At 51.5% G+C, this 21,321-nt stretch overlaps 4 protein-coding genes and 2 pseudogenes across 4 annotated transcripts; 3 read left to right on the forward strand and 3 right to left on the reverse strand.

The window, feature by feature from the left end:
• Positions 1-1,837: 1,837 nt before the first annotated feature.
• On the forward strand, positions 1,838-3,493 carry SAPIO_CDS6432 (uncharacterized protein; the record flags this gene model as incomplete). Its single annotated transcript, XM_016788537.1, has 3 exons — positions 1,838-2,479; positions 2,547-2,940; positions 3,042-3,493. The coding sequence occupies 3 exons, from the start codon at positions 1,838-1,840 to the stop codon at positions 3,491-3,493; spliced, it is 1,488 nt and encodes a 495-aa protein (XP_016641828.1).
• Positions 3,494-4,015: 522 nt separating this feature from the next.
• SAPIO_CDS6433 lies at positions 4,016-4,654 on the reverse strand (annotated as a pseudogene; the record flags this gene model as incomplete).
• A 2,681-nt stretch (positions 4,655-7,335) lies between these two features.
• SAPIO_CDS6434 (Chitinase 1) lies at positions 7,336-8,815 on the forward strand (the record flags this gene model as incomplete). Its single annotated transcript, XM_016788538.1, has 4 exons — positions 7,336-7,484; positions 7,556-7,654; positions 7,716-7,765; positions 7,824-8,815. 4 exons carry the CDS (start codon positions 7,336-7,338, stop codon positions 8,813-8,815), a joined length of 1,290 nt encoding a protein of 429 aa, XP_016641829.1.
• Positions 8,816-9,462: 647 nt separating this feature from the next.
• SAPIO_CDS6435 (uncharacterized protein) lies at positions 9,463-13,307 on the reverse strand (the record flags this gene model as incomplete). Its single annotated transcript, XM_016788539.1, has 7 exons — positions 9,463-9,781; positions 9,958-10,372; positions 10,786-10,876; positions 10,953-11,079; positions 11,189-11,367; positions 11,427-11,437; positions 12,239-13,307. 7 exons carry the CDS (start codon positions 13,305-13,307, stop codon positions 9,463-9,465), a joined length of 2,211 nt encoding a protein of 736 aa, XP_016641830.1.
• Positions 13,308-14,166: 859 nt separating this feature from the next.
• Positions 14,167-15,372, reverse strand: SAPIO_CDS6436 (uncharacterized protein; the record flags this gene model as incomplete). Its single annotated transcript, XM_016788540.1, has 2 exons — positions 14,167-15,166; positions 15,356-15,372. The coding sequence occupies 2 exons, from the start codon at positions 15,370-15,372 to the stop codon at positions 14,167-14,169; spliced, it is 1,017 nt and encodes a 338-aa protein (XP_016641831.1).
• A 3,622-nt stretch (positions 15,373-18,994) lies between these two features.
• SAPIO_CDS6437 lies at positions 18,995-21,007 on the forward strand (annotated as a pseudogene; the record flags this gene model as incomplete).
• Positions 21,008-21,321: the final 314 nt, after the last annotated feature.

The raw sequence follows: 21,321 nt of genomic DNA on the forward strand, positions 1-21,321 counted from the left end.
ACACGACGCTAGAGGCGGGGATGCGATGATAATATTCTCCAGCTCCAATTCTTTCCCCACGATCGTGGCGTTTTATGCAGAAGCTCGGTACCGAGGAAGAATTCCGCAGTAGTTTTTTTTCCCGCATTGACATAGCGGATTTTTAAAAACGGACCGAATCGTGAGTTGGTAGGAAGCGAGGTCCGACCAATACGACTCTGGCACTCGGGGAGGTAAGAAGTCCGCCGGGGGTTACATCGCTACGCCACTTACGGCTTTGGGGAAGCCCACGCACGACTTGGCTTCGGCAGACGGACTCTTTCGCTTGTTAGGTAGAGTGATGGCCGGGTGGAAGTGGAGCATGGGGCGGATTCGGGAATTGTCTGTTATAGTTTAGGGTCCGGTTGACAACGGACTGGTTGTGATGATCTGGAAACTGAGCCGAACCTGGGTTTCAACGTAGAATCGGCTTTTTTGTATGGTCATTGTGGAGACTAACCCGCTGAACTGGCTGGTTACTTTTTGGCTTACTATACATGTCGAGGTTATTTTGCGATTGTGCGTAAATATCATTTAGTAGGATGCCAACAAGTATACATATGGGGACAATATCTCGAAGCCTCCAGGTGTTTAGGAGGCCTACTATTAGAGTCTTACCTCTTTCGCCTTCGTTGCGCATGCTAAGTAGTTTCTTTTGATTGATTCAAGGTTTCTCGCCACGTCCCCTCTGTATCTAGCGGAATTGACAGCCCGATCTCGGCATGATATTCGGACCAACTACCCTATGCTCAACATGACTTCGCGTTAGGCCGAGTCGCGGAGACACCAGTCACAGCGCGTTAACTAGACCTTCGATGCTATCTCATATCCAAAGAATCGGCGCCACACTATGCTCTTCCGCGGTCTGTGCCTCGCGGAAATTAGTTTGGGGAGTGTTGCGCTGCTCTAGGAAGAAGACTCAATGTCGCGAGGAGAGAAATTTAGAAATACCTCGAATGCTTGGCCTTAGCTCCAACTCACAGAGCTTGGCTACCGACAGACCAGTCCTTTCAGACCCAAGATAACTTTGCCCTCAGCATGCAGGCTGCAAGTAGTCGTGCGAATCAAGACTCAGGATACCCCAGACTCATCAACAAATTAGGCAGTTCATCTTCTAGTAGGCTTGGAACCTACCACTAACTTCGGGAAACTAGGCGAGATGTGAACTTCCTCGTCTGGTAACCAATTATCGATCCCTTAGCCTCATCGGTAGAAAGATGAGTTCGCGCACAATAACGTGGTGCCAGTTGGACAAACGACTTTCAAACGACACCCGAATAACCATAAAGTCAGTCCCAAATCACACGGCTTGCTAGAAGTGCGCGACGTACTTCGTCGAATCTTCGATGTTAAAAAATCTTTGGCATTAGGTAATTCGTCTTCCGGGGAAAGTATTGTGCTACACGCGAGAGCGGAAGTGAGAGGTCGCGAGGCTCTTCGACGTCATGCCAAAATTCTAATTGTGTTGCCAATGCCAATCAATTAATCAGTGCTTGGGCGGGACGACCAACCCGAGAGTGATTAGAGCGGAGAGACAGGGGTTGGGGAGATCGATGTTGCCGCCAAGAACTGAGCCACCCCCTTCACGGCGGAAAGCAGGGGTTGTGTGACTTGAACCAACAGCACATTGCAGACCTCTCCAACAGGCCAGAAAGCGGACTTGAGATGTGGAAATCGTCTTAACCGCCCATGCATCACGCACCCCGCCCCCATCTTTGATCCTGATCCTTCTCTGCCTCGTTATTTGGAATTAAGAATCCTGCCCCCATCCCATATGCGAAGTACCGCGGTGGAGACACCTTCTCCGGACGATCCGAACATGCCGCGTGGCTCAAGGAATTCGTCGTTGTCAGGCACAATATCGACGCCATCAAGCTACGACTTCTGTAGTGAAAAGGAAGTAGTGCCTGGCACAGCACCGGAGGTCGTCCCCGGTGTAGGCCTGGAGCTAGCGCGCCACGATGGCTTGGAAGTCCTGGTCCCCCCGCCTTCCCCGCCGCCGCGGACGATACTGTTTCCCACGCGACTCGGGACGCCGAGAAGGCGAATTGTTGTTATTGCCAGCGCCGTGGCGGTTCTGCTTGCCATAATCGCGGGAATTACTGCTGGGGTGGTTGTTGCGACGAGGAAAAAGAACGACGATAGCAATGACGACGATATACCCCTTGATATGGCAGGTAGCAAGAGTATTTCGACGATCAGCTGGGTCGACGGACGCAATGAGACGCAAATACGTCTCTATTACATTAGTGCCGAGAACGAATTGATGGAGGCTGTGGGCGGCCCGAACGGGACTTGGGAGCACACGCCGTTGGGCTTCACGGCCATAGGAGGCTCTGATGTTGCGGCAGCTGTCAATCGGCCAAATGAACGTCCGGACTTGTGGGGATATCCTGATATGTACGACGTGCTGGGTGTGGAGAGGGTGATGGTGGACGGACCTTTGAATGACGACCCTCTAGTTAGTTGCGGACAAAAAATCGAGACCCGAGTTTGGATAGAAGAATGAGATACACTAACATCTGCAGAGCATACATGTGTACTACGTCGACACCAACTCTTTTATCCACGATATCATTTTTGAAGATGGCCGTTGGCACGATGGGGATCTCGCGAGGAGTCAATACGTTTCTTGCTGGAACTGCACTCTCAGCGCGTTTACAAGGCAATGTTACGGCGGATGTTCGGAAGCCTCCGCCATGGTGGCCTATCGCGACGAAAAAGGGGCTGTTACGGTTGCCAACCAGACTTTACTCGGCTGGACGAGGGAAACGCTCGATTTGGATATTAGCCTAGAGAGTCGACTGGTTCTGCAGCAGCGGTACGACAATTTCACTACGGACACGATTGACCTGTACTATCAGCACAGGAATGTGTCTCTGGTCAGAGCAAGCTGGAGCCCGAGGCAACCGGGAGCTCAAGGTAAGTTTGGTCGGCCTTCGCCGGGAGGTTTTTTTTGATTTCTGAACACAGACGATCCGCGGAGATCTGCCAAGCTCATGCTAACTCTACATGACATACAGAATACACCTGGTCACTCATAGACTGGGTCTTTGATGCTATCCCTGTGAAAGTCCCGATAACGGTCTATTCGACATATACCTACTTGTCGTTTGATTCCGGGGCTAGAGAATGGAAGGAGCTGGCATATCTATATTGGGTGACAGACGAGGGGATAAGAGCTACATGCTGGGCTCGAAGTAGGCGGATTTCATCTGAGGGAGAGCTGCGTGTTCCCACGTGGGACACGACGGACCTGGGAATCCTCCCTGTTACCAAGCCGGACCTTGTCCCCCCCGAGTCCTTTTGGCTTTCTTCCACCGGCGGTCAGCTCTTTATCTCTGAGAGACTCAGAGATCAGGCATCTCATATTTTACAGCTGCGGTATACCAACGGTACGCTACCGGAGAAAGCCGCCGAGGGTTGGGTTGTGACTGGGCCGCTTGAGGGGATTGAAAGCAATTGGGGATACTAAACTTGGCGTGCGTGGCGCTGGTCCTTGGAGGATGAATGCGATCAGGATACTCCCTAGGGCAAGGCAATGCGTGGTACGACCTGCCTCGGGGATGGTGCGGGATGAGATTGTATCAAAATTGGCTGATATGATTAGTATGTATAACTAGGACTGAGGAAACCTGGGAAGCATCTAAAGTGATGCTTATGCCGAATTGGTCAAGTACATCGCTAATAAGAGGCTGACTGAACGCGAAAGGCCTGTGACGGGTTTATTTCGTTAGAGACAACTACCGCGCCCGTAACGTGCTGTACCTGGATGATTGGCTATCGGCGACTAGAGCTAGGATGGCAACTTGCTTCTAGAAGGACTCAAGGCGGAGATGGACGCAGATGAGGGACTGGGTCGGGATAGATGTTTCTATGCCCATTCTATGATGGAATTAATATTAAATGTACAATCTAGCGTCTGTCCCAAGAAATAAAATAGATTAATACTCCAACGCCATTCTTCTTCCGAATATCCTGACCATCCTGACCATCCTCACCGAGGCAAAGTTTTAATAGTTGGCTCCGCGCTCTGCTTGAAAATCCGCCCCGAAACTACCCCATCGCCAAGATCACGCCTCCTCCCATTAGCTCTTCTTCCACGGAGTCGGGGCGACCGGACGCGCTGCAGCAACGATGCCAGGTATCCCTCCTTCTTTGCCTGCCCCAGATTGATTGGTTTTTTAAGCGTATACTTGCGGAACGCTTCGAAATCGTCCCACACCTTGACCGGCTTCTTCGTCCGTCGCGTGTCGATCAAATCGACAATGTTGACCCACGTGTTCTTCAAATCCTTCTGGCATTGTTCGATGGAGTCACTGGGATATATGCGAACCTCCCGGCAAAGGCTCTGGAATCCCCGGAGTTTCCTTTCTTCGTTGCTAATCTCTTCCTCGATGGTGTCTAGCGGCTCGTCGAAGTAGTGGAACTTGATTTCCTCGCGCATGGCGATGGTGCGCTCGCGTATATATTCTTGGGATCCGGGGACCCAGTCCTGCGACGACGCGAGGCGGGCGAATTCATCTTCAAATGGTGCGTCGTTGTCCGGTGTGAAGTTTTCGAATTTGGTAAAGTGAGATTGAGATGATGGAGGAGGTGCGTTTGTGTCTTCGTTGCCGGACCAGTTGTTTGACATTTTGGCGAGTATCTTCTTTTCTCTCTGTCGCGCACCAATTATTTTGATGGTTCTCTCAGCTGAGGCTGTTGAATTAAGGGGCGAGGATGATGCGCCAACGACGAGATAATCGTGCGCGACTCGACGCGACGAGAGCAGGGATGCGCCAAAGTTGCCTGACCAAGCACGTGAGAACAGAACAGGGGGCCAGCCCTGAATGCCTCTTCCTTTCTGGAGAGGAGAACGGTTGGATACTAATTCAGATCTGGGATATACGCAGATCTACCCCTGTGAGGCGATAGGGAAGCTTTCGCCGGTGATCGTTCGGTCAGTCGGTCGGGCTTCCGGACGCCTCGCGTTCTGAGTTAGTGGTGATGTGTATTGGCACGTCATGGCCAGATGGCATCGCTGTTCAGCGAGCTGCTTCAGAATTGTTTCCACTCACAGGCAGCCAGCAATATCGACACAGGATCAAAATTGGAGAGGCCAGGCCCTGGCTACGGAGTAGCGACTACGATGTTTGCGAGATTGTTTATGAGATATATACTCGTGTCCCAGGCAGCTGGCTTTCGGAGGCGACGATAGTGATTTACAATAGCATCTGGTGAAATCTTGTGGACGCCTCCAGTCCTCGGGGGCTCTATTTGCCTTCTCAAACTCTGTCATACAAATTAAGCAGTAAGTTTGGGAATACACGTTGAGGACGTCCTTGTTCGTGCTGCACTTTCTATTGCCATATTTCTGGCTAACGTGCGTATATGACTGTATAGTCAAACCCGAGGCTGTTTCACCCCCAAGCTAAATTCACGACGGACGACCTTACCTCCTGTGTCTTTCTCTGAATAACTGCGTGGTTTCGATGTTGCTCGTACATCCCACGTGTATGGGTGAACCGCGTCGGTCAAGCAAAACTAACAACGTGAAGTGGTCTTTGGTGGTAGAGTCCCTTACAATTTACGCAGTGAATTAGTGACGTGATTGAGCATTCTTCCTCCCACGAGCCCTACATAGTGGAATGACCCGCAGCTGAGAATATCCCCTCATAAGCCCACATTTCTTGCACTAGTCCAAGGTGCCCTCTCCTTCAGTTTCAACCCCTTGTCTTTTCTCAAGTCGAGCCACTTGGTGGCCCCTGCCCGCCACTACCGGTGGAGGCTCCATCTGATCTTCGTCCCTCCGTCTCTCCGCGAACTAGTTCCACATCCACTCTATCCATATCCCGTTACTTCAAACAAGGTAGACATGTAACGTCATCAAGAGGTCTGCGTGGACGTGAGAGTCTTGCGATTGAGCGCAACGCTCCAGCGAGAATAACTTGAACTCCTTGGGAATCAGATTAGATGTCGGGCCCTAAACTCGGCCCGCAAGCAAATATGTTATCTCAACTGGTGAAGCTCGTCCCCCACATAAAATGAACCCGTTAAGCAACGTTACAGCTCCGAGGGGACCGTTAAGAATGTCTTGTGCGCTATCACAAGGGACGGTCGGGGTGTTGAATGCGACCGTGGGGGTTTCGTCCGATCCACTAGCGCTGGACGCCAGGGCAGAAATGTTACCCATTTTGATCAGCGCCCACGGGCAAGTGATGCCCTGGACATGCGCGTCAGCAAATTTTGTCAATTACCGAAGGCGTCCGGTCCTTACAGCCGTGTGGATGGGGGATGGAAAAGGAAAGTGGCAGCCATGCATGAGATTCTTCAACAACGGGACGGTATTTCTGATATCTGCCAACATGCATGCTTCAACGTTTCCATTTCTGAATCAGGGGGGACCAGCTACCCACACCAAGACCTGCAATGCGGAGACATCGACCACAGATGACCCCACTCGTCGTCTATCCATGTTTTCATCTCACCTCTGAGAGGGGATTAGAGGGCGCTGAGTCTGCCAGTATGAGGCATCCAATTAAAGAAAGGGGGCCAAGGGGTCTAAAGGGGGCGAAAGGGGTAGTGGTCCGGGCAGAGTCCACGTGAAATCGAGGTGAAATCGGATGGCAGCTCACGACTTCGGTGTCTCATTCGTTCACAAATCATTCGGTCCGTCTCCCCCGCAAAGTTGCATCGAGTGTCTTGCTTCGTCCGAATGACAGAATCTGCCTTATCGATAGTCGTTAGGACATTTTGCCACGCTCGAAACGAAACGTCCTAAAAAAGGAGTCGAGGGTGGGTTCGCATCATGGTGAAAATGATAGGACAGGAGGATTACCTCCATGGCTCTCGATTTGTCTCGGCGGCACGTTGATAGGCACGATAGTCTTGCCGTTCCTGTGAAGAATCGGATGTGACTGGCACTCTTCATCGATTGAAAAATTTCCGTGAGTGTTTGATCCGATCTCCTTCAAGGTTGCCATCTCCCTAATACTACCTACCCCATTTAGGTGAGTGCCCCGTCCGCAGGCTACAAGGCAATGCGTCCCGGTCAGAGTGAACTATCGCCATGTCTCAATCGTACCTTAGTGGCAACGTTGCGGATGCAGGAGCTACTCACTACCGGACACCGGTGTCCCTTACTCTACTTCTGAGAGCAAAAAAGGAAAAAGCCAAAAAAATTTATATAGAGCCCTTGAAACGCCCCCGGGACTTCGATGTTTTTTTCCATACCAACGGCGCTGGTGCCAGTTACAGCTCTACCATTCATTCCTTTACCCCTGACCCGCAGTCATTCCTTTTTCTGCCCCTTCTTATTCTCTCTCTTCTTTTACGATGGTGTCTTTCAAGATCCTCCACATAGTCTGGGCCTTGTGCCTCTTTTGGATCACCCAGTCCCATGCCGCACCCGTTAACGTGACCGAGGAAGCTGCCGTCTCCATCAGCGGCAGCGGATATAACAATGTGGTCTATTTTACGAACTGGTAGGCCACACACCCCTGCCCCTTGCTCGCTCTAACTAGAAGCGGACTTGCCTTGTACTAACCCTCCATAGGGCTATCTATGGTCGGAACTACCAGCCCCAAGATCTTCCCGCATCTCAGATTACCCATGTCTTGTACTCGTTCCTGAACCTCCGACCTTCGGGAGAGGTGTTAGTTGAAGTCTATCCACGTGCCGTCCCTGGAAGCATCGAGACTAACACGAGATTGCAGATACGCTTCCGATACCTATTCTGATTTGGACAAGCACTACCCAACCGATTGTAAGTCGTCTCGCGAGCCGCCACGGTTTCTCGGCCGTACGCTCTAACTTCTCCCCAGCCTGGAACGATGTCGGACACAACGCCTACGGCTGCGTCAAGCAGCTCTACCTCCTCAAGAAGGCCAACCGCAAGATGAAGACCCTTCTCAGCATCGGCGGCTGGACCTGGTCCACCAACTTCCCCGCCGCCGCTAGCACTGCTGCCTCCCGATCCCTATTCGCGAAGAGCGCCGTCACCATCATGAAGGACTGGGGATTCGACGGCCTCGACATTGATTGGGAATACCCCGCCGACGCGACCCAGTCTCAGAACTTCATCTTGCTTCTCAAGGCCGTGCGCCAGGAGTTGGATTCCTACGCTGCTCAGCATGCCCCTGGCTATCACTTCCTCCTGACCATTGCCTCGCCTGCTGGACCCGACCACTATAACGTGATGGATCTCAAGGGTGTTTCTGACGTTATCGATTCGTTCAACCTCATGGGATACGACTTTGCCGGTTCTTGGAGCTCCTTCTCCGGCCACTTGGCAAATCTCTATGCCGATCCCGGAAACCCCAACGCCACTCCATTTTCGGTTGACAAGGCTGTCCAGGACTACATTGCGGCCGGCGTCCCGAGGAGCAAGATCGTTCTCGGCATGCCCATCTACGGACGCTCCTTCCAGCAAACCAGCGGTATCGGAGCATCTTACTCGGGTGTCGGCTCCGGCTCCTGGGAGAACGGCGTCTGGGATTACAAGGCCCTCCCCAAGTCCGGAGCTACAGTCATGTTCGATTCGACGGCCCGCGGCGCCTACAGCTACGACAGCGCCTCGAAGGAACTCATCTCCTACGACACACCCGCCATGGTGAGGGAGAAGGTCGACTATCTTAAGCAGCTCGGCCTTGGCGGGTCGATGTTCTGGGAGGCCAGCGGCGACAAGACCGGTCAGGATAGTCTAATCTGGAACAGCTATGATGGCCTTGGTGGTGCGGGCGGTGTTGATTCGTCTTCGAATCTGCTGAGCTACCCCGATAGCCAGTATGACAACATCAGGGCTGGAATGCCGTGATGTTCTGGGTGTGGTTGACTTGGGGGTAGCGCCGGAGGCTACGTGGACCTGAGGGGTTATTTTTTTCTCTTCTTCTTTTTCTCCTTCTCTTCTTGTGTCCTCTCGATTCGTATCGGGAACATCAGACACAACGCGAGGCTCATCTCCTGGAAATTGGCAGTCTATGACTGCCAAGCGACGGGCTGGCTACATAATTCCGGTGATGCCTCGCATCTTTTTCACATACTTATTTTTACTTTCCGCTGACCACGAAAACGGCATGTCAGAGGTTGTTACATATGAGCTGTATATCTGATTCACTTCTTGTACTTACGATCATTATACCGAGCTGTCTTCTGACCCAAGTCTCTTTGCTCCTCCACTGTGTCGCTGTGATCAACTTTCCAACTTATTCTTCAATGGATGTACTCACTGCGCTCTAGCTTCTCGTCCCTAGGCTCTTCCCCCCGAGATAGGAATGCAGTAGGGCGGTCTACATCTATGTATTCTACGACAAACAGTCGCCAAGTTTGACAGATATCACATTCTTCATTCCTCAAATTTTTAAGTTTACCTCCCTCGACTGTAACCCCACAAGTTTTTGAACCTCAACTCCACGCAACTGGGTTTCTCCGTCCTCGAATAATGAGAAAGAGGACTTCACCATCTCATAGACTCATAGCCCTGGTCCTGAATTCACCTTCCCTCTTCTCAAACCTCACCCTCGTAAGCGCGGCCTCCATCCTCGCCATGGATTCGGGGTCCGATCCGACAGCCTTAAAAATGGCGTCCACATCGTCTCCCATGCCAATCTTCTTCGCCGTCTCGAGACACCGTGTGGCGAGGAATGGCGCGACTTTTGGGAAATAGCCCTGGATGTATCCCAAGCAGATTTCTACTCCAAGTGGGCCCAGCCCCTTAATTTCGCGGAGCTCGATGGCGAGTTTGGCGCGGGCTACGTCACTTTCCTCGTCACCCGGAAGGATCCTGGAGGCATCGTCCTCTGAAATGCCTTTTAGCAGAAAGTCCTGAAGAAATATGAAAGAGAAAAAAGAAAAACGGAATGAAAATGAACAGAAACGGAAGAAGTACCGTATTTATGCTTCATCAACTTCGTCAAGTCTCCAAGGTAAGTAGCCATCTTCTCATTGTACCGCACGTACCCTGCCTCCGACAAAAAGTCTGCCCTTTGACGCCAAGTCGTCTTGTGAAGGACTTCGAGGTCGTTATACTTAGCATCGAGAAGATACTTGAGAGCCCTTTTCGCAATGTCGTGGGAGATGCGAGCCGACGAGAGCATCGCATTGAGAATGTGCGTCATGACAATTTGGCTTGCCGGCCATTTTTCGTCTACGAGATCCTGCAGAGGAGGCTCGCCGTACTTTTCGAGGACCCTTTTTGCAATTTCTTCAATGTTGCCGGTGACGGGTGGCTCCCTTTTGGCCCCCTTGATATCTTCATGGTGGCTATGCCGTCTTCGCTTGGGAGATACGCGACCGCCTTCATCCTTGGCCTCCGGTTCCTTGGCTTGCCGCTTCTGCGGCGGGTGGCCTTGGGCTTTATTCTCCTCTAGCTTCGCTGACGAACCCCGGGGCTTTACAAGCTGGGGCTCTCGGGTCTGGCTTCGAGTTTGAACCATTTTGTATCGTAGTTGCTTGGGGGAAAGAGGCTAGGTTGACAGCGTGGAGGGTGTCTTGTCTATGAACATGACATTGCGTCTGCGCTGACGACATCATGATGTTAGTGACTACGCCACATTTCCTTCCCTCGTTTGACTATTGCAATTTTGATGTTCGATAGTGTCAATCCGTAGAGTTGCACAGTGGATTTGAATGGATTTGGATCGTGGCAGACCTGAGAATGAGCGAGGTCTTCCCTTTTCTGACCTGAGAATAAGAAGAGATTATCCCGTCTCGTCCGGGAATCGGAATCCTATTTCGACAACAACTAATCCATCGCTCGCATGACTTCCCAGTTACCATCGCTCCAACCTAAGACGACTTCCTGCCGCGTAATTCTCCACGGGTTCTCCCCTTTTGCCTCCAGCTCTGGCAGCCGAACCACATCAAAGATGGCTCTCCCCTAAGATCAAATTAGTGTCAGGGGGCCTCGACATATTGATGTGCAACAGGATTAGGCGGCTTTTTTTCCAACTTACCCCGTCCTGCAACAGAGGGGCTCCATTTACGCTCTTCTTCACCATCGTTCCTGTGCACTGGGCAAGCGCAGTCGCCCGATCAGGCCGGGGGGCAGTTCCGGGTTGTGGGAGTCGGATAATCGTGTGGCTGGAGGGTTTTGTCAGGATTCGTTCTTCTTTTATTTTTAACATGTTTTCGATTTTGTTCTCTTTTTCTTTTGGGGTAGTTGGGTAGATGCGAAGTCCATCAAACTCACCCATACTTGTGTTGGCACGCATCAAAGGATTCAACAAGCCCGATGGCCTGCGCCGCCCATTCAGGTCCCGTCACCGTCCATGGATCCTTCCCAGTCAGCGACTGGTAGTCGATTACCACATTGGGCGCGTAGACTTCGTCTCGCAGCCCCTCCTCCGACTTGGTGTCATAGTACCACCCCTGCATGTCGTTAATATAATACCCAACTCAAGTTTGCCCTCTGAGTGAATTCCTCTCACCAGCTTCTTGACTGTTTCGTCAATGTTAGTCTTATCAAGCAAAAATTCTAACACGGAATAGGTAGCCATTTTGGGCAACGTGTCGCCTTTCTCTGGTCCTCGTTGTCTCCCAGATCTCTTTACAGGGGAGCATCTAGGTCCTTATATATTATCAGATGATCCCAGTTCATTACTTCAGAAATGCATCTTCTCTCGGAGTTAATAATAATAATGAAAACGCCGGTGGGATTGGAGGCGCATGGAATCCTCCAGCACCAGGCTGATGCTTAACTCCTGTTAACTCCAGCCATTGTCCGACCCAACATTCTGAGACGCAGCCAGAGCCCTCACGTCCGCCACCTGTACTGGCATTCATCCCGAGCATACAAGGCCGTAACGCTCCCGACCTATTCAGGCGCTTGATTCTCGGCTCATACTCTCCGGGGAGTAAAACGCCGAACTAGATGATATCGTCCGCGGGCAAAGAATAGAAGTGAGCCGAGCATCGACCGTTGTCTAACTAATCGTAAAGGACTGGCGTTCGTATTCGCGTTCATTAATGTCAGATAGCCGCCACCTCATTGTCTGATAGAATGTGACACTTTCCCTCAATGTTGTCGCATTGACTATCAAGTGGACCCGGTGAAAGCGTTGAAAGAAGGCGACCTGCGGACAGTCGTTTAAAATCCTAAGCACCTTTTCCTGGAACGGATATTGTTGAACCAGAGGGAGCAGCATATCTCGCGCTGGTAGCTGCCCTTCATTCATGCGGCCGGCAAGTCTACATGCAGTTCTATCTGCAGAGTATAGTCCCATTCCTTTATGATACGCACTCCAGTCAAAGACCCTTTGGGCCAACAGGTATATGGGATGGGACAGCGCTGACAGCGTGGCTGCGGGAAGGGCATAGTTAGAATCGAGGATCTCTCCGAATAATAAGAAACTCAAGGTGTCTCGGATAACCTGGCCATCGTCTTTCTCGTAGCAAGGATAGAACTTTTCTGAGTCGTTGGCATCCTCAGATATGCCGAGTAAGGCATAGATTTTATCTCGCGCAGGAGTGGCTTGGGTTTTGCGGAATTTCACGAGAAGAGAATGGAGAGTCCTCTGTGAAGACCACCAGGTGTTTTTCCGAATCTGAGGCATAATATCCAGCACCGCTTGAGTATGCTCAGGGGCTTCCAGCCCCATCAGCGAGGGCATCAGGGCAAATGTTCGCGCAGGGCAAGAGCCTGAGCCACACATGATCGTGGCCTTTCTGGCCTTGGCGAATTCCTGAAGAATCCATACCCGATTGAACCATGGTCTCTCGAGAAGCGTCTGAAGCGCTTCACGTTGTGTTGGAAGGGTGTCGACGTTGGGATCCTGGAACCGCCGCTCCATCAGCCGACCGCAGAGACTAACCCAGTCCTCTTCTCCCCCAAGCGCGTGGGTATCCTTTGCCTCGCTGTCAACCCAAGTGATCAGTTCCATAAGAGACGTGGTCCCATCGCTTTTGGGACCCAACCAGATGAGTACCTCTTCCGCGCCTTCGTAGATGTCCCCCATTTGCTTGACTTGGTGACCTTTCTCTTGTTTGTCGTTTTGATTGATGCAAATGGAGTCAACCCATAGCCTCACGTCTTCATACGCAGATCTAATTTCGAGCAGGGCTGAATATAAGTTCTCCGTTACCGTGAACTGATTCCCAGACACGTCTATGGTGTGAGTTTGGATCGTCCATCCAATCACTGTCGTAACCCATGGATATGACAAGGCCTTGTACGAGACTCCCTTTTCCTCGTCAGGATAAGAATCAAAGAGCCAGCATTTAATAGGCCGGTATCGCTCCCCCCTCTCGACTAGAAGGAGCCGAATTTTCTTTTCAGTTGGTTCAAGGGTCGAGTATTGGTATTGAGCCATGGTGGATCGTGATAGGTGAGGACGTGGCGAGGAGTGATTCAAGAATTCCTGGCGGGGATAGACGTCTATTCTTGTCGCATAGGTGGCTGCACTGAGGGTAATTGTCAACGTGGATTCAGGTCATAAAACGCGAATGTAAGTCGAAGTTGGTGCCTAAAGTGCTCAAATCCGAGGGTACAGATTCTGGAGGCAAGACTCACTGGCAGCTATTAAAAATAAAACCACAGGTCAGATCGTGGGGTTCGACGCCTTGGACTTGTGACGCAGGAGCTGCGCCTATCAGAGGACAGAGCCAAGACACTACGCCTTCTCCGAACTAGCATTGCCACTTGATACTGCAACATTGTTCGCTCGACCGTCAGCCAACATACTTCATTGTCTCCCCGAGCTTACTACAACTGTCGCAACCTGGCCCCGACTTGGGCCGCAAGGAGCGGTATGACAGAGCAGGACCAAGGAAAGGTCACGAGGTCGCTCAAGGCCAGAAGCGAGCGATCGAAAGCCCTCAAGGATGGATGCCGGTTCTATTCCATCTTCACCAGGCATTTATAGTTTACCAACGGATTCACAGAATCCTGGGGAAACAAAGTTATGTAAATATCTTGGGGTGTGTTTGCTCTTTACCTAATACATCAAGGCCCTTTGGCAACTATTCTTATGGAAGTCGTACTAGTGGCCCAAAATGAGGATCTGAACTTGACTACCTTCAAAACTGCTGTCTCGGCTTCCGTGCCAACGTTCGGCTGCGGTGATAGGCGGGCGGCGCCAGCGGTCTGGTCGTACCCTTCCAGGATATTTTACTTATATTGAAACTTTTTTTGCGAAGATAAATATTCTCGGACTCTTAGCTAAAGACTAGTTATTTAGCAATACCTAGTGCCTTGGCCTCCTGAGCAACAACGGTAGCGATGGTCTCATAAACAGGTTGCTGCTGTGGCGTCCAGTTGAGGACGTTCCTGGCTCGGATAGCCTTGCATCGGGAGTTTGTACCCCAGAAGAAAGACGCATAGGGCCAGACCTCATCCGCTTCTCCCGCGCTTAAAGACTGCAGCTCCGTAGTTTTGACGAAGCCTTGCTTATACGCCTCTTCCGCAATCCTTTGGGCGATGTCTCCCCAGACAAGTTCGCCATTCTCCACGAAGTAAAAGCCTTTGTCTCCCCAGTGAGCCACACCTCCGCACTTGACAGCCTCTTCCACAAGCTTTAGGAAAAGATTCGACAAGTCCTGGACGTGCACCGTGCTCCAGATATTCCGACCACCCTGAACCGTGAGGCCGGCACCTCTCTTCATCGTATACGCAGCCAGCTCGGGCACCTGGATGCTCCTCTTGTTTCCTGGACCTCGACCGGGTCCATAAATGGTCGGCGGGCACACGATGGCAGTCTTTGCCTTCAAGGGGTCAACGCCTAGAACCGTCAAGTCAACATCTCGGTGAGCCGCAGTCTCCTTGACAGAGAGGATTTCGCCGAGACCGTCCCAGTCGTCGAACATCTTGTCCTTCTGAACTCCGTAGTCCTCGGCATCCACGTCAGGGAAACAGATGATGTCCGACCCCGATAAATGAATCCAGAAGCCTTGCTTGGCAGCTGATTTCCTGCTCAATCCAGCCGCAATGGCTTGGGCAGAGGCAAGGTGTTCACAAGACGCCCAATGGCAAACGATGTCTGCGTTGAACGCCTCATCTGCGAGCAAATCGAAATCATCGAGGTCTCCATAGACGAGGCGCGCTGAGGGTACCTCCTTGGTAACAATGGCTCCCTTTTCGGCGCTTCGCACTAAACAAGAGAATTTATAATCCGGATGTGCCTTGGCCATGGTATGCAAGGCGTCCCCTCCGATATAACCAGTCGCGCCCGTACTACATACCATGTTAGATTGCTTCAGACAACAGGATAACAAACCGCCGCCTCGTTACCCAATGGTAACCCACTAGGGGAGATCGACCCTTTGGAAGACCCTGGCTGGGCGGCGAGCTTGATATCTACGATTCCCATTCGGTCTGCGCTGAAGTGACAGAAAGGCTACTTCAAAGAGGAGTAAGACTTACACAAAGATTTTAACCATGTCGAAGAAGCTCGCCTGGTCCGTCGTTGGCCACGTAACCCGAGATATTTCTGGAAAAGGGGAATAAGAATGGAATTCTGCAATCCACTGACAATTGACTCGCTGCTAGATGCTTAGCGGAGGGTTCTCATTGCAGTTCATTCCCACAATGAGAACTAAAATAAATCGATCATGATGCTGATAAATCATCTCACAGGAAAGCGGGGACAGTCAAGCTTATCATCTACGGCCCCACCATTTGCCACCAAAACGAATCGAAGATTGTCGTCGACAGGATACCGAGGTAATGCTGTTGATTTTGACTCCAAAGCGGAGAGGGAGATACCTCAAGCTCTCCATTTGCACCTCCCCACGATAGGAATTATTATTATAAGCCCGGCGAATTACCGAAAAAATGCACGCATATCCTGGCATTGATGACTCCTACCAGTATCCTATTCTCGATATGGCGGTATAAATTGTACGACACTATGACTCTGGGAGCATCACCTTGCACTTGGTTACAGCATAAACACGGATCGTTGGTTAATGTGATGCAGCAGCCCCGAACGCGGCGCTGGATCTGTGTTAGAGCTGCCGGTATGCGAGGTGCACTGAGTTGAAGTCGGACACATCGAGTTGGCTAAGTATTAGGTCAAGCAAAAAGAATTCGGTCAACATTCGCATGAGCATCGTCTGATTTGTACTGAATTTTAGAATGGGTCTCTGAAGGTGAGTGCTTGCCGGTAGTTCTCTGTTTCCAGGATATGGCGAGCCGTGAGGACGTTGATTATCGTCAGTTACTATTCTCTATCCCATCAGACAGGTCTCACCGAAGAGAGGCAGCTGACGAAGGAACGAGGATGAGCTAGTTGAAAGAGAAAAAATTATCCTCCACTCGAGCTCGAGGCCGCGATAACATGAGAGACCATCCATGGCGCAGTGAACAGTGAAGAAAGCAGATTATACCCCTGCCGTCTCCTTTGACGGACTCGTTTGGATCTATTGCAGCGAGCGCTCGGGTTCTTCCCCTTCCCCGCAGCCGGCTATCGAGCCGTGACTAAACGTACAACCGTAACGCCAGGGATCCATGTTGGGGTAGCTGTCGAGTCCCAACCGGTGTTCTTGGAACAGCTCTCCGCATCTGGGGTTACCCGGATAGTGTGGGACGGAGAGCCATGCTACTTTAGCAAACACCGTAGAGAATCCACAGTGGATTGGCTAGCTTGTAACTTTATTCTTACGACTGGAGAGACGGATCTGTTGTTTCACCTTAACCTCACCCCTGGAGCGGGCATCTTTAGTTTCGCCGTCGAAGCTGGAGTTCAGCCGACGCTGAACTAGAGCCGGTGGTTTTGTCACACCGGCATCAAATAGGCAATCGGCAATCACACTTCAATAGATCTAGGTACGGCCATCAAAACGCCGGAATTCCCCCCCCCCCCTTCTTGGGCGCTCTGGTACGATCGGGGTCAACGGTTCTCCGGCCGTAATCCCGGAGAGTGAAACGGTCGAGCCCAGCGACATTCTATGGTAAGGATGGCTGAATTTCAAAAAAGTTAGAATCCTTCTAGAACATATCCCGGATTCTCCGACTTAAACTATACGTTAATAAGCACCGGCGTCGGCGGGATCAAAATCCGAAACTCTCACAACCATTTTGCCACTCTACCTCCCGCACATGTATACCTTCTGTAGGTTTGCTTGGCCACACTACCTGTCGAGAGCGTTTCGTCGCCGGCCCCCACTTATCCACAAAGCAGGACGCCGTAGCCCCCACTTCGGCAACGTTGTCAGCCACTCGAACATGTGGTGGTCTTCCGAGACTTGCTGGGAGGTGAGTTTTTACCCGTTTGGTGAATTGAAGCTTGTCGAGGCTGATAGCAAGACACTGTGTGGGAAGTTGAGACGAAGGTGACCAAGTATGGAATGCCCCATGCCAAGCCAATTGGCGCTAGCTAGTTTACGGTCTGGAACGAAACTTGAAGCGCAATGTGATCTGAAATAAGAGGTCCAAGAAGAAACGACCAACCCCGCGTGAGCTGTGCCTGTTCGGATGTGGCTCACGTGGAGCTCTTTGAAGTCAAGAACATACAATCAGGGGGATAGGGCTGGACAACTTATGCCCTCCACCTCCCACAGAGGACCCAGTCCAGTTCCACTCTCACCGACTATTGCTTCATTCGCCCAGTAGAAGAGGGAGGAGCGGGGCCAAAGCCTCACGATGTCTTCATTCTCCACATCATCTATGCAGTACGGAGTACGTGTAGGCGAGTTCCCTTATGACCCAATATTAACCAGGCCATACTTCCTAGCAGCTTGCATACGGAATACTTTCCACGTGAATACAATAGATGTACAACTAGTTCACATGATGTAAATTAACTGTGATGCTGCTGATTCTGATTCGGGTTCAAATCATCCCTAGAAGAACCGTGGGGTTCCTGACGCAGGCATTACCGAAACTCAGAAGACAACGTGGTCGGGAAAACGGAGGCCCTTCTTCTCAGATTAGCTTTTCCCAGAGTTCCGGAAGGTAAAGGACAACGTGGGCGGAGCATCACACAACGTGATGAGAAAAGGGCGGGCGAATCCGGACACTCGGGCGGATTGGCTTGGCTTAAGTTGGCCCACTGTATCCTGATGTCTTATATACTCTACTGATGTGTATTGGCCGGCATTCAGGTACCATTACGGAACACCATTGACCATTCTATTTCTCTCCGGCGAGAGCAAAAGAGAGGGGCGCCTGGGATATGACGGAAAAATAGGAGAAAATAGGAGAAAATAGGAAAAAAAATTCAAGACTGCGAAAATGTTGCCTCCGGGATTGGTTATAACCTCCTACGCATGACGTCATAGCTCTGCGGCCTGGGGCGAGCAAGCAAGTATAAACTATGTAAGGATCGGAGTTACAACATTGAGCTCGTGTATCAATGATCTTGCTCGAGCTGTAGTTTGCCTTGGCCACTAGCAGCCGGTACAATGTCGAAGTCACCCCAGAGTCTCTCTCGCTACAGACAACACAATAACATAGTAACAGTAACACTGCCAGTTCTTGCTGGTCACGATCTTTGTTGCCAAGCTGACCATTCTTGACCGCTCCCCAATATCTGCTTTCCCCTCTCTTCCCCCTCTCGGCCAAGGGGCAAGGATTCCCGACCCTCCATCTTCCTCTGGTGGCGTCGCGTGCATCACCGGCTGTGGACCCCCCTTTTCGGGTGCCCCGTTTCCGGACCTTTGCTTGGAGCTTCAGTTGGTGCCCGATTGCTGGAGAGCTGCCCTCTCTATGCCGATTTTTAATTGATTTTCAATTTTTGGAGATTTTTTAACTTTTTCACAGTCGTAATCCCTTTTCTTTTTCACACACTTTTTGCCGCTTCTTCCTCCTTTGGTTAGACCTACTGTCTCTTTACTGTGTACGCATAGCAGTACGTGGGGGATCCAGTACTATAAATTCGAGTCCCCTGATCAGCTCATGAGCAGAGCTTTCTGTACGCTACTCGTCCCTTTGTTATTACGACCCAATTCAACGATTTGTGCTCCTGGTTCCTTTTCCATTCGTTTTGTTTCTTCTGCTGCTTCATCCTCTACTTCGAGATATACCCAATCCCAATCTAATAATCTTTCAGCCACCGTCAATATGACACAAGCCACGGTCGCCGTGCCCATCGATATCGCAAGCACCACCAAGGAAGCCGTTGACGGGACCACTTGCATCGTCAAAAGAATTGATAATGTCATCGACGAAATCGACGGAATCGACGGAGTCGTCAGTGAGAGGAGAGACAGCGTGATTACCTCTCAGCCCACCGATCCCAATGTCGTCGCCATCACCATTCCCGACCGGAGGTGGTGGAAGGAAGCCATCATTTACCAGATTTACCCTTCGTCCTTTTGCGACACGGATGGCGATGGTCTCGGCAACATTAATGGCGTCACTTCCAAGCTCGACTACCTCAAGGAGCTGGGCGTCGACGTCGTCTGGTTGACCCCCATTTACGAGAGCCCGCAAATGGACATGGGCTATGACATTTCTAATTACCGCGCCATCCACAAGCCCTACGGCACTATGGAGGACGTCGAGAACCTTATTGCCGAGCTCAAGAAGCGCGACATGAAGCTCATCATGGATCTCGTCGTCAACCACACTTCCGACCAGCACCCCTTCTTTATCGAGTCCCGCTCCTCTACAAATAACCCCAAGAGGAACTGGTACATCTGGCGAAAGCCCAGATACGACGACCAGGGTAATCCACAACCCCCGAACAATTGGGCCTGTATCCTCGACGAGGAAAACTCGGCCTGGACCTACGATGAGAAGACCCAAGAGTACTACCTCTCGCTCTTCACGCCGTACCAGCCTGATCTGAACTGGGAGAACCCAGACGTGCGACACGGCGTGCACGAGATCCTCCGGTTCTGGATCAACAAGGGCGTCGGCGGTTTCCGCATGGACGTCATCAACCTCATTTCCAAGAACCAGGACTTCGCCGACGCCGAAGTCATCTACCCCAACAGGAAATACCAATGCGGAAGCAAGCATTTCGCCACGGGCCCCCGTCTATCGGAATATCTCCAGGAGATGAAGCGTGAGGTGCTGTCCCACTACGACCTCCTCACCGTCGGCGAAATGCCCTTCATCAAAGACGAGAACCAAATCCTCGAAATCGTCAAGGCCGAGGAAGGCTCGCTCAACATGATCTTCACCTTCGACCTCATGTCCCTCGATGACGTTCCCGGCGAGACAAAGTTCAGCTTCCGGCCCTGGAACGTGCGCGACCTGCGCCAGATCATCGAGAAGATGCGCCGCGTCATCACCCGCCGCGGCTGGAAGACCCTCTACCTGGAGAACCATGACCAGCCCCGCTCTGTCTCCCGTTTCTGCGACGACTCTGATGAGCACCGCCTAGCCGGCACGAAGCTGCTTTGCATCATGCAGACTACCCTTACTGGCACGCTCTACGTGTATCAGGGCGAGGAGCTCGGCATGCGCAATGTGCCTGTCTCGTGGGGTCCCGAGGAGTACAAGGACATAGAGTCCGTCAACTACTGGAAATACATATCCAACAAGTACCCCGAGGGAGCTCCCGAGCGCGAGCGCGCCCGCCTCTTCATGCGCCGCAAGGCCCGCGATAACTCGCGTACGCCCATGCAGTGGGATTCCTCCCCCAATGCTGGGTTCTGTCCCGCTGGAGTGAAGCCTTGGATGCGCGTCAACGACGACTATCCCGAGGTCAACGCCGAGGTGCAGCGGAGAGAGCACAAGGCCACGGGCCTTTGCACGCAGGTGTCGGCCTATAGGTTCTGGCAGCGTGCCCTGCAGCTCCGCAAGGAACACGTGGATCTGTTCTTCTACGGCGAGTTCGAGGTCGTCAAGGACACGCATCCGAACGTGTTTGCTTTTAAGAGGATGGGCGGGGACGAGGTCTCGATGACGATTTTGAACTTTAGTGGTGGTGAGGCGGAGTTTAAGTTCCCTGATGGCTTCGTGATTCAGAATTGGTTGTTGGGGAGCTACGATTCCGAGTCGACGGATAAACCGAGGAAAGGTACGATTACACTGAGGCCTTGGGAGGGTTTGCTTGGTGTTGGACGATGGAGTCAGCAGGGTGGAATCAAAGAATGCACGTTGCGGGAAAAACGTCTAACCTAGATTGATATCAATTTGTGTAAGGGTCGTTCAAACACGGGAGCATATAGACGGGCTGCATTTTTTTTTTTTTTTTTTTTTTTTTTAAGTTACAAATCGCTAGAACCGCAATCTTGACGAGTTAACATCCAGTTTTCAGTCCTTATCTATGTTACTTCAAAGAGTATATGCCTCTGCTGCTCCGAAATTCTCCGTGCCCTTGTCTGTACGATTTAATCCTCCCCTAGACTCTCCGTTCGTGCTACGAGATCCCCACTTATAAGCATGGCCGAGATATATCGAGCTCTCTGATGCCTAGTTAGGTACGACCAAGTTTG

The sequence above is a fragment of the Scedosporium apiospermum genome (genome assembly GCF_000732125.1).
Source record: "Scedosporium apiospermum strain IHEM 14462 chromosome Unknown SEQ_SAPIO_0103, whole genome shotgun sequence".
Lineage (NCBI taxonomy): Eukaryota > Fungi > Ascomycota > Sordariomycetes > Microascales > Microascaceae > Scedosporium > Scedosporium apiospermum.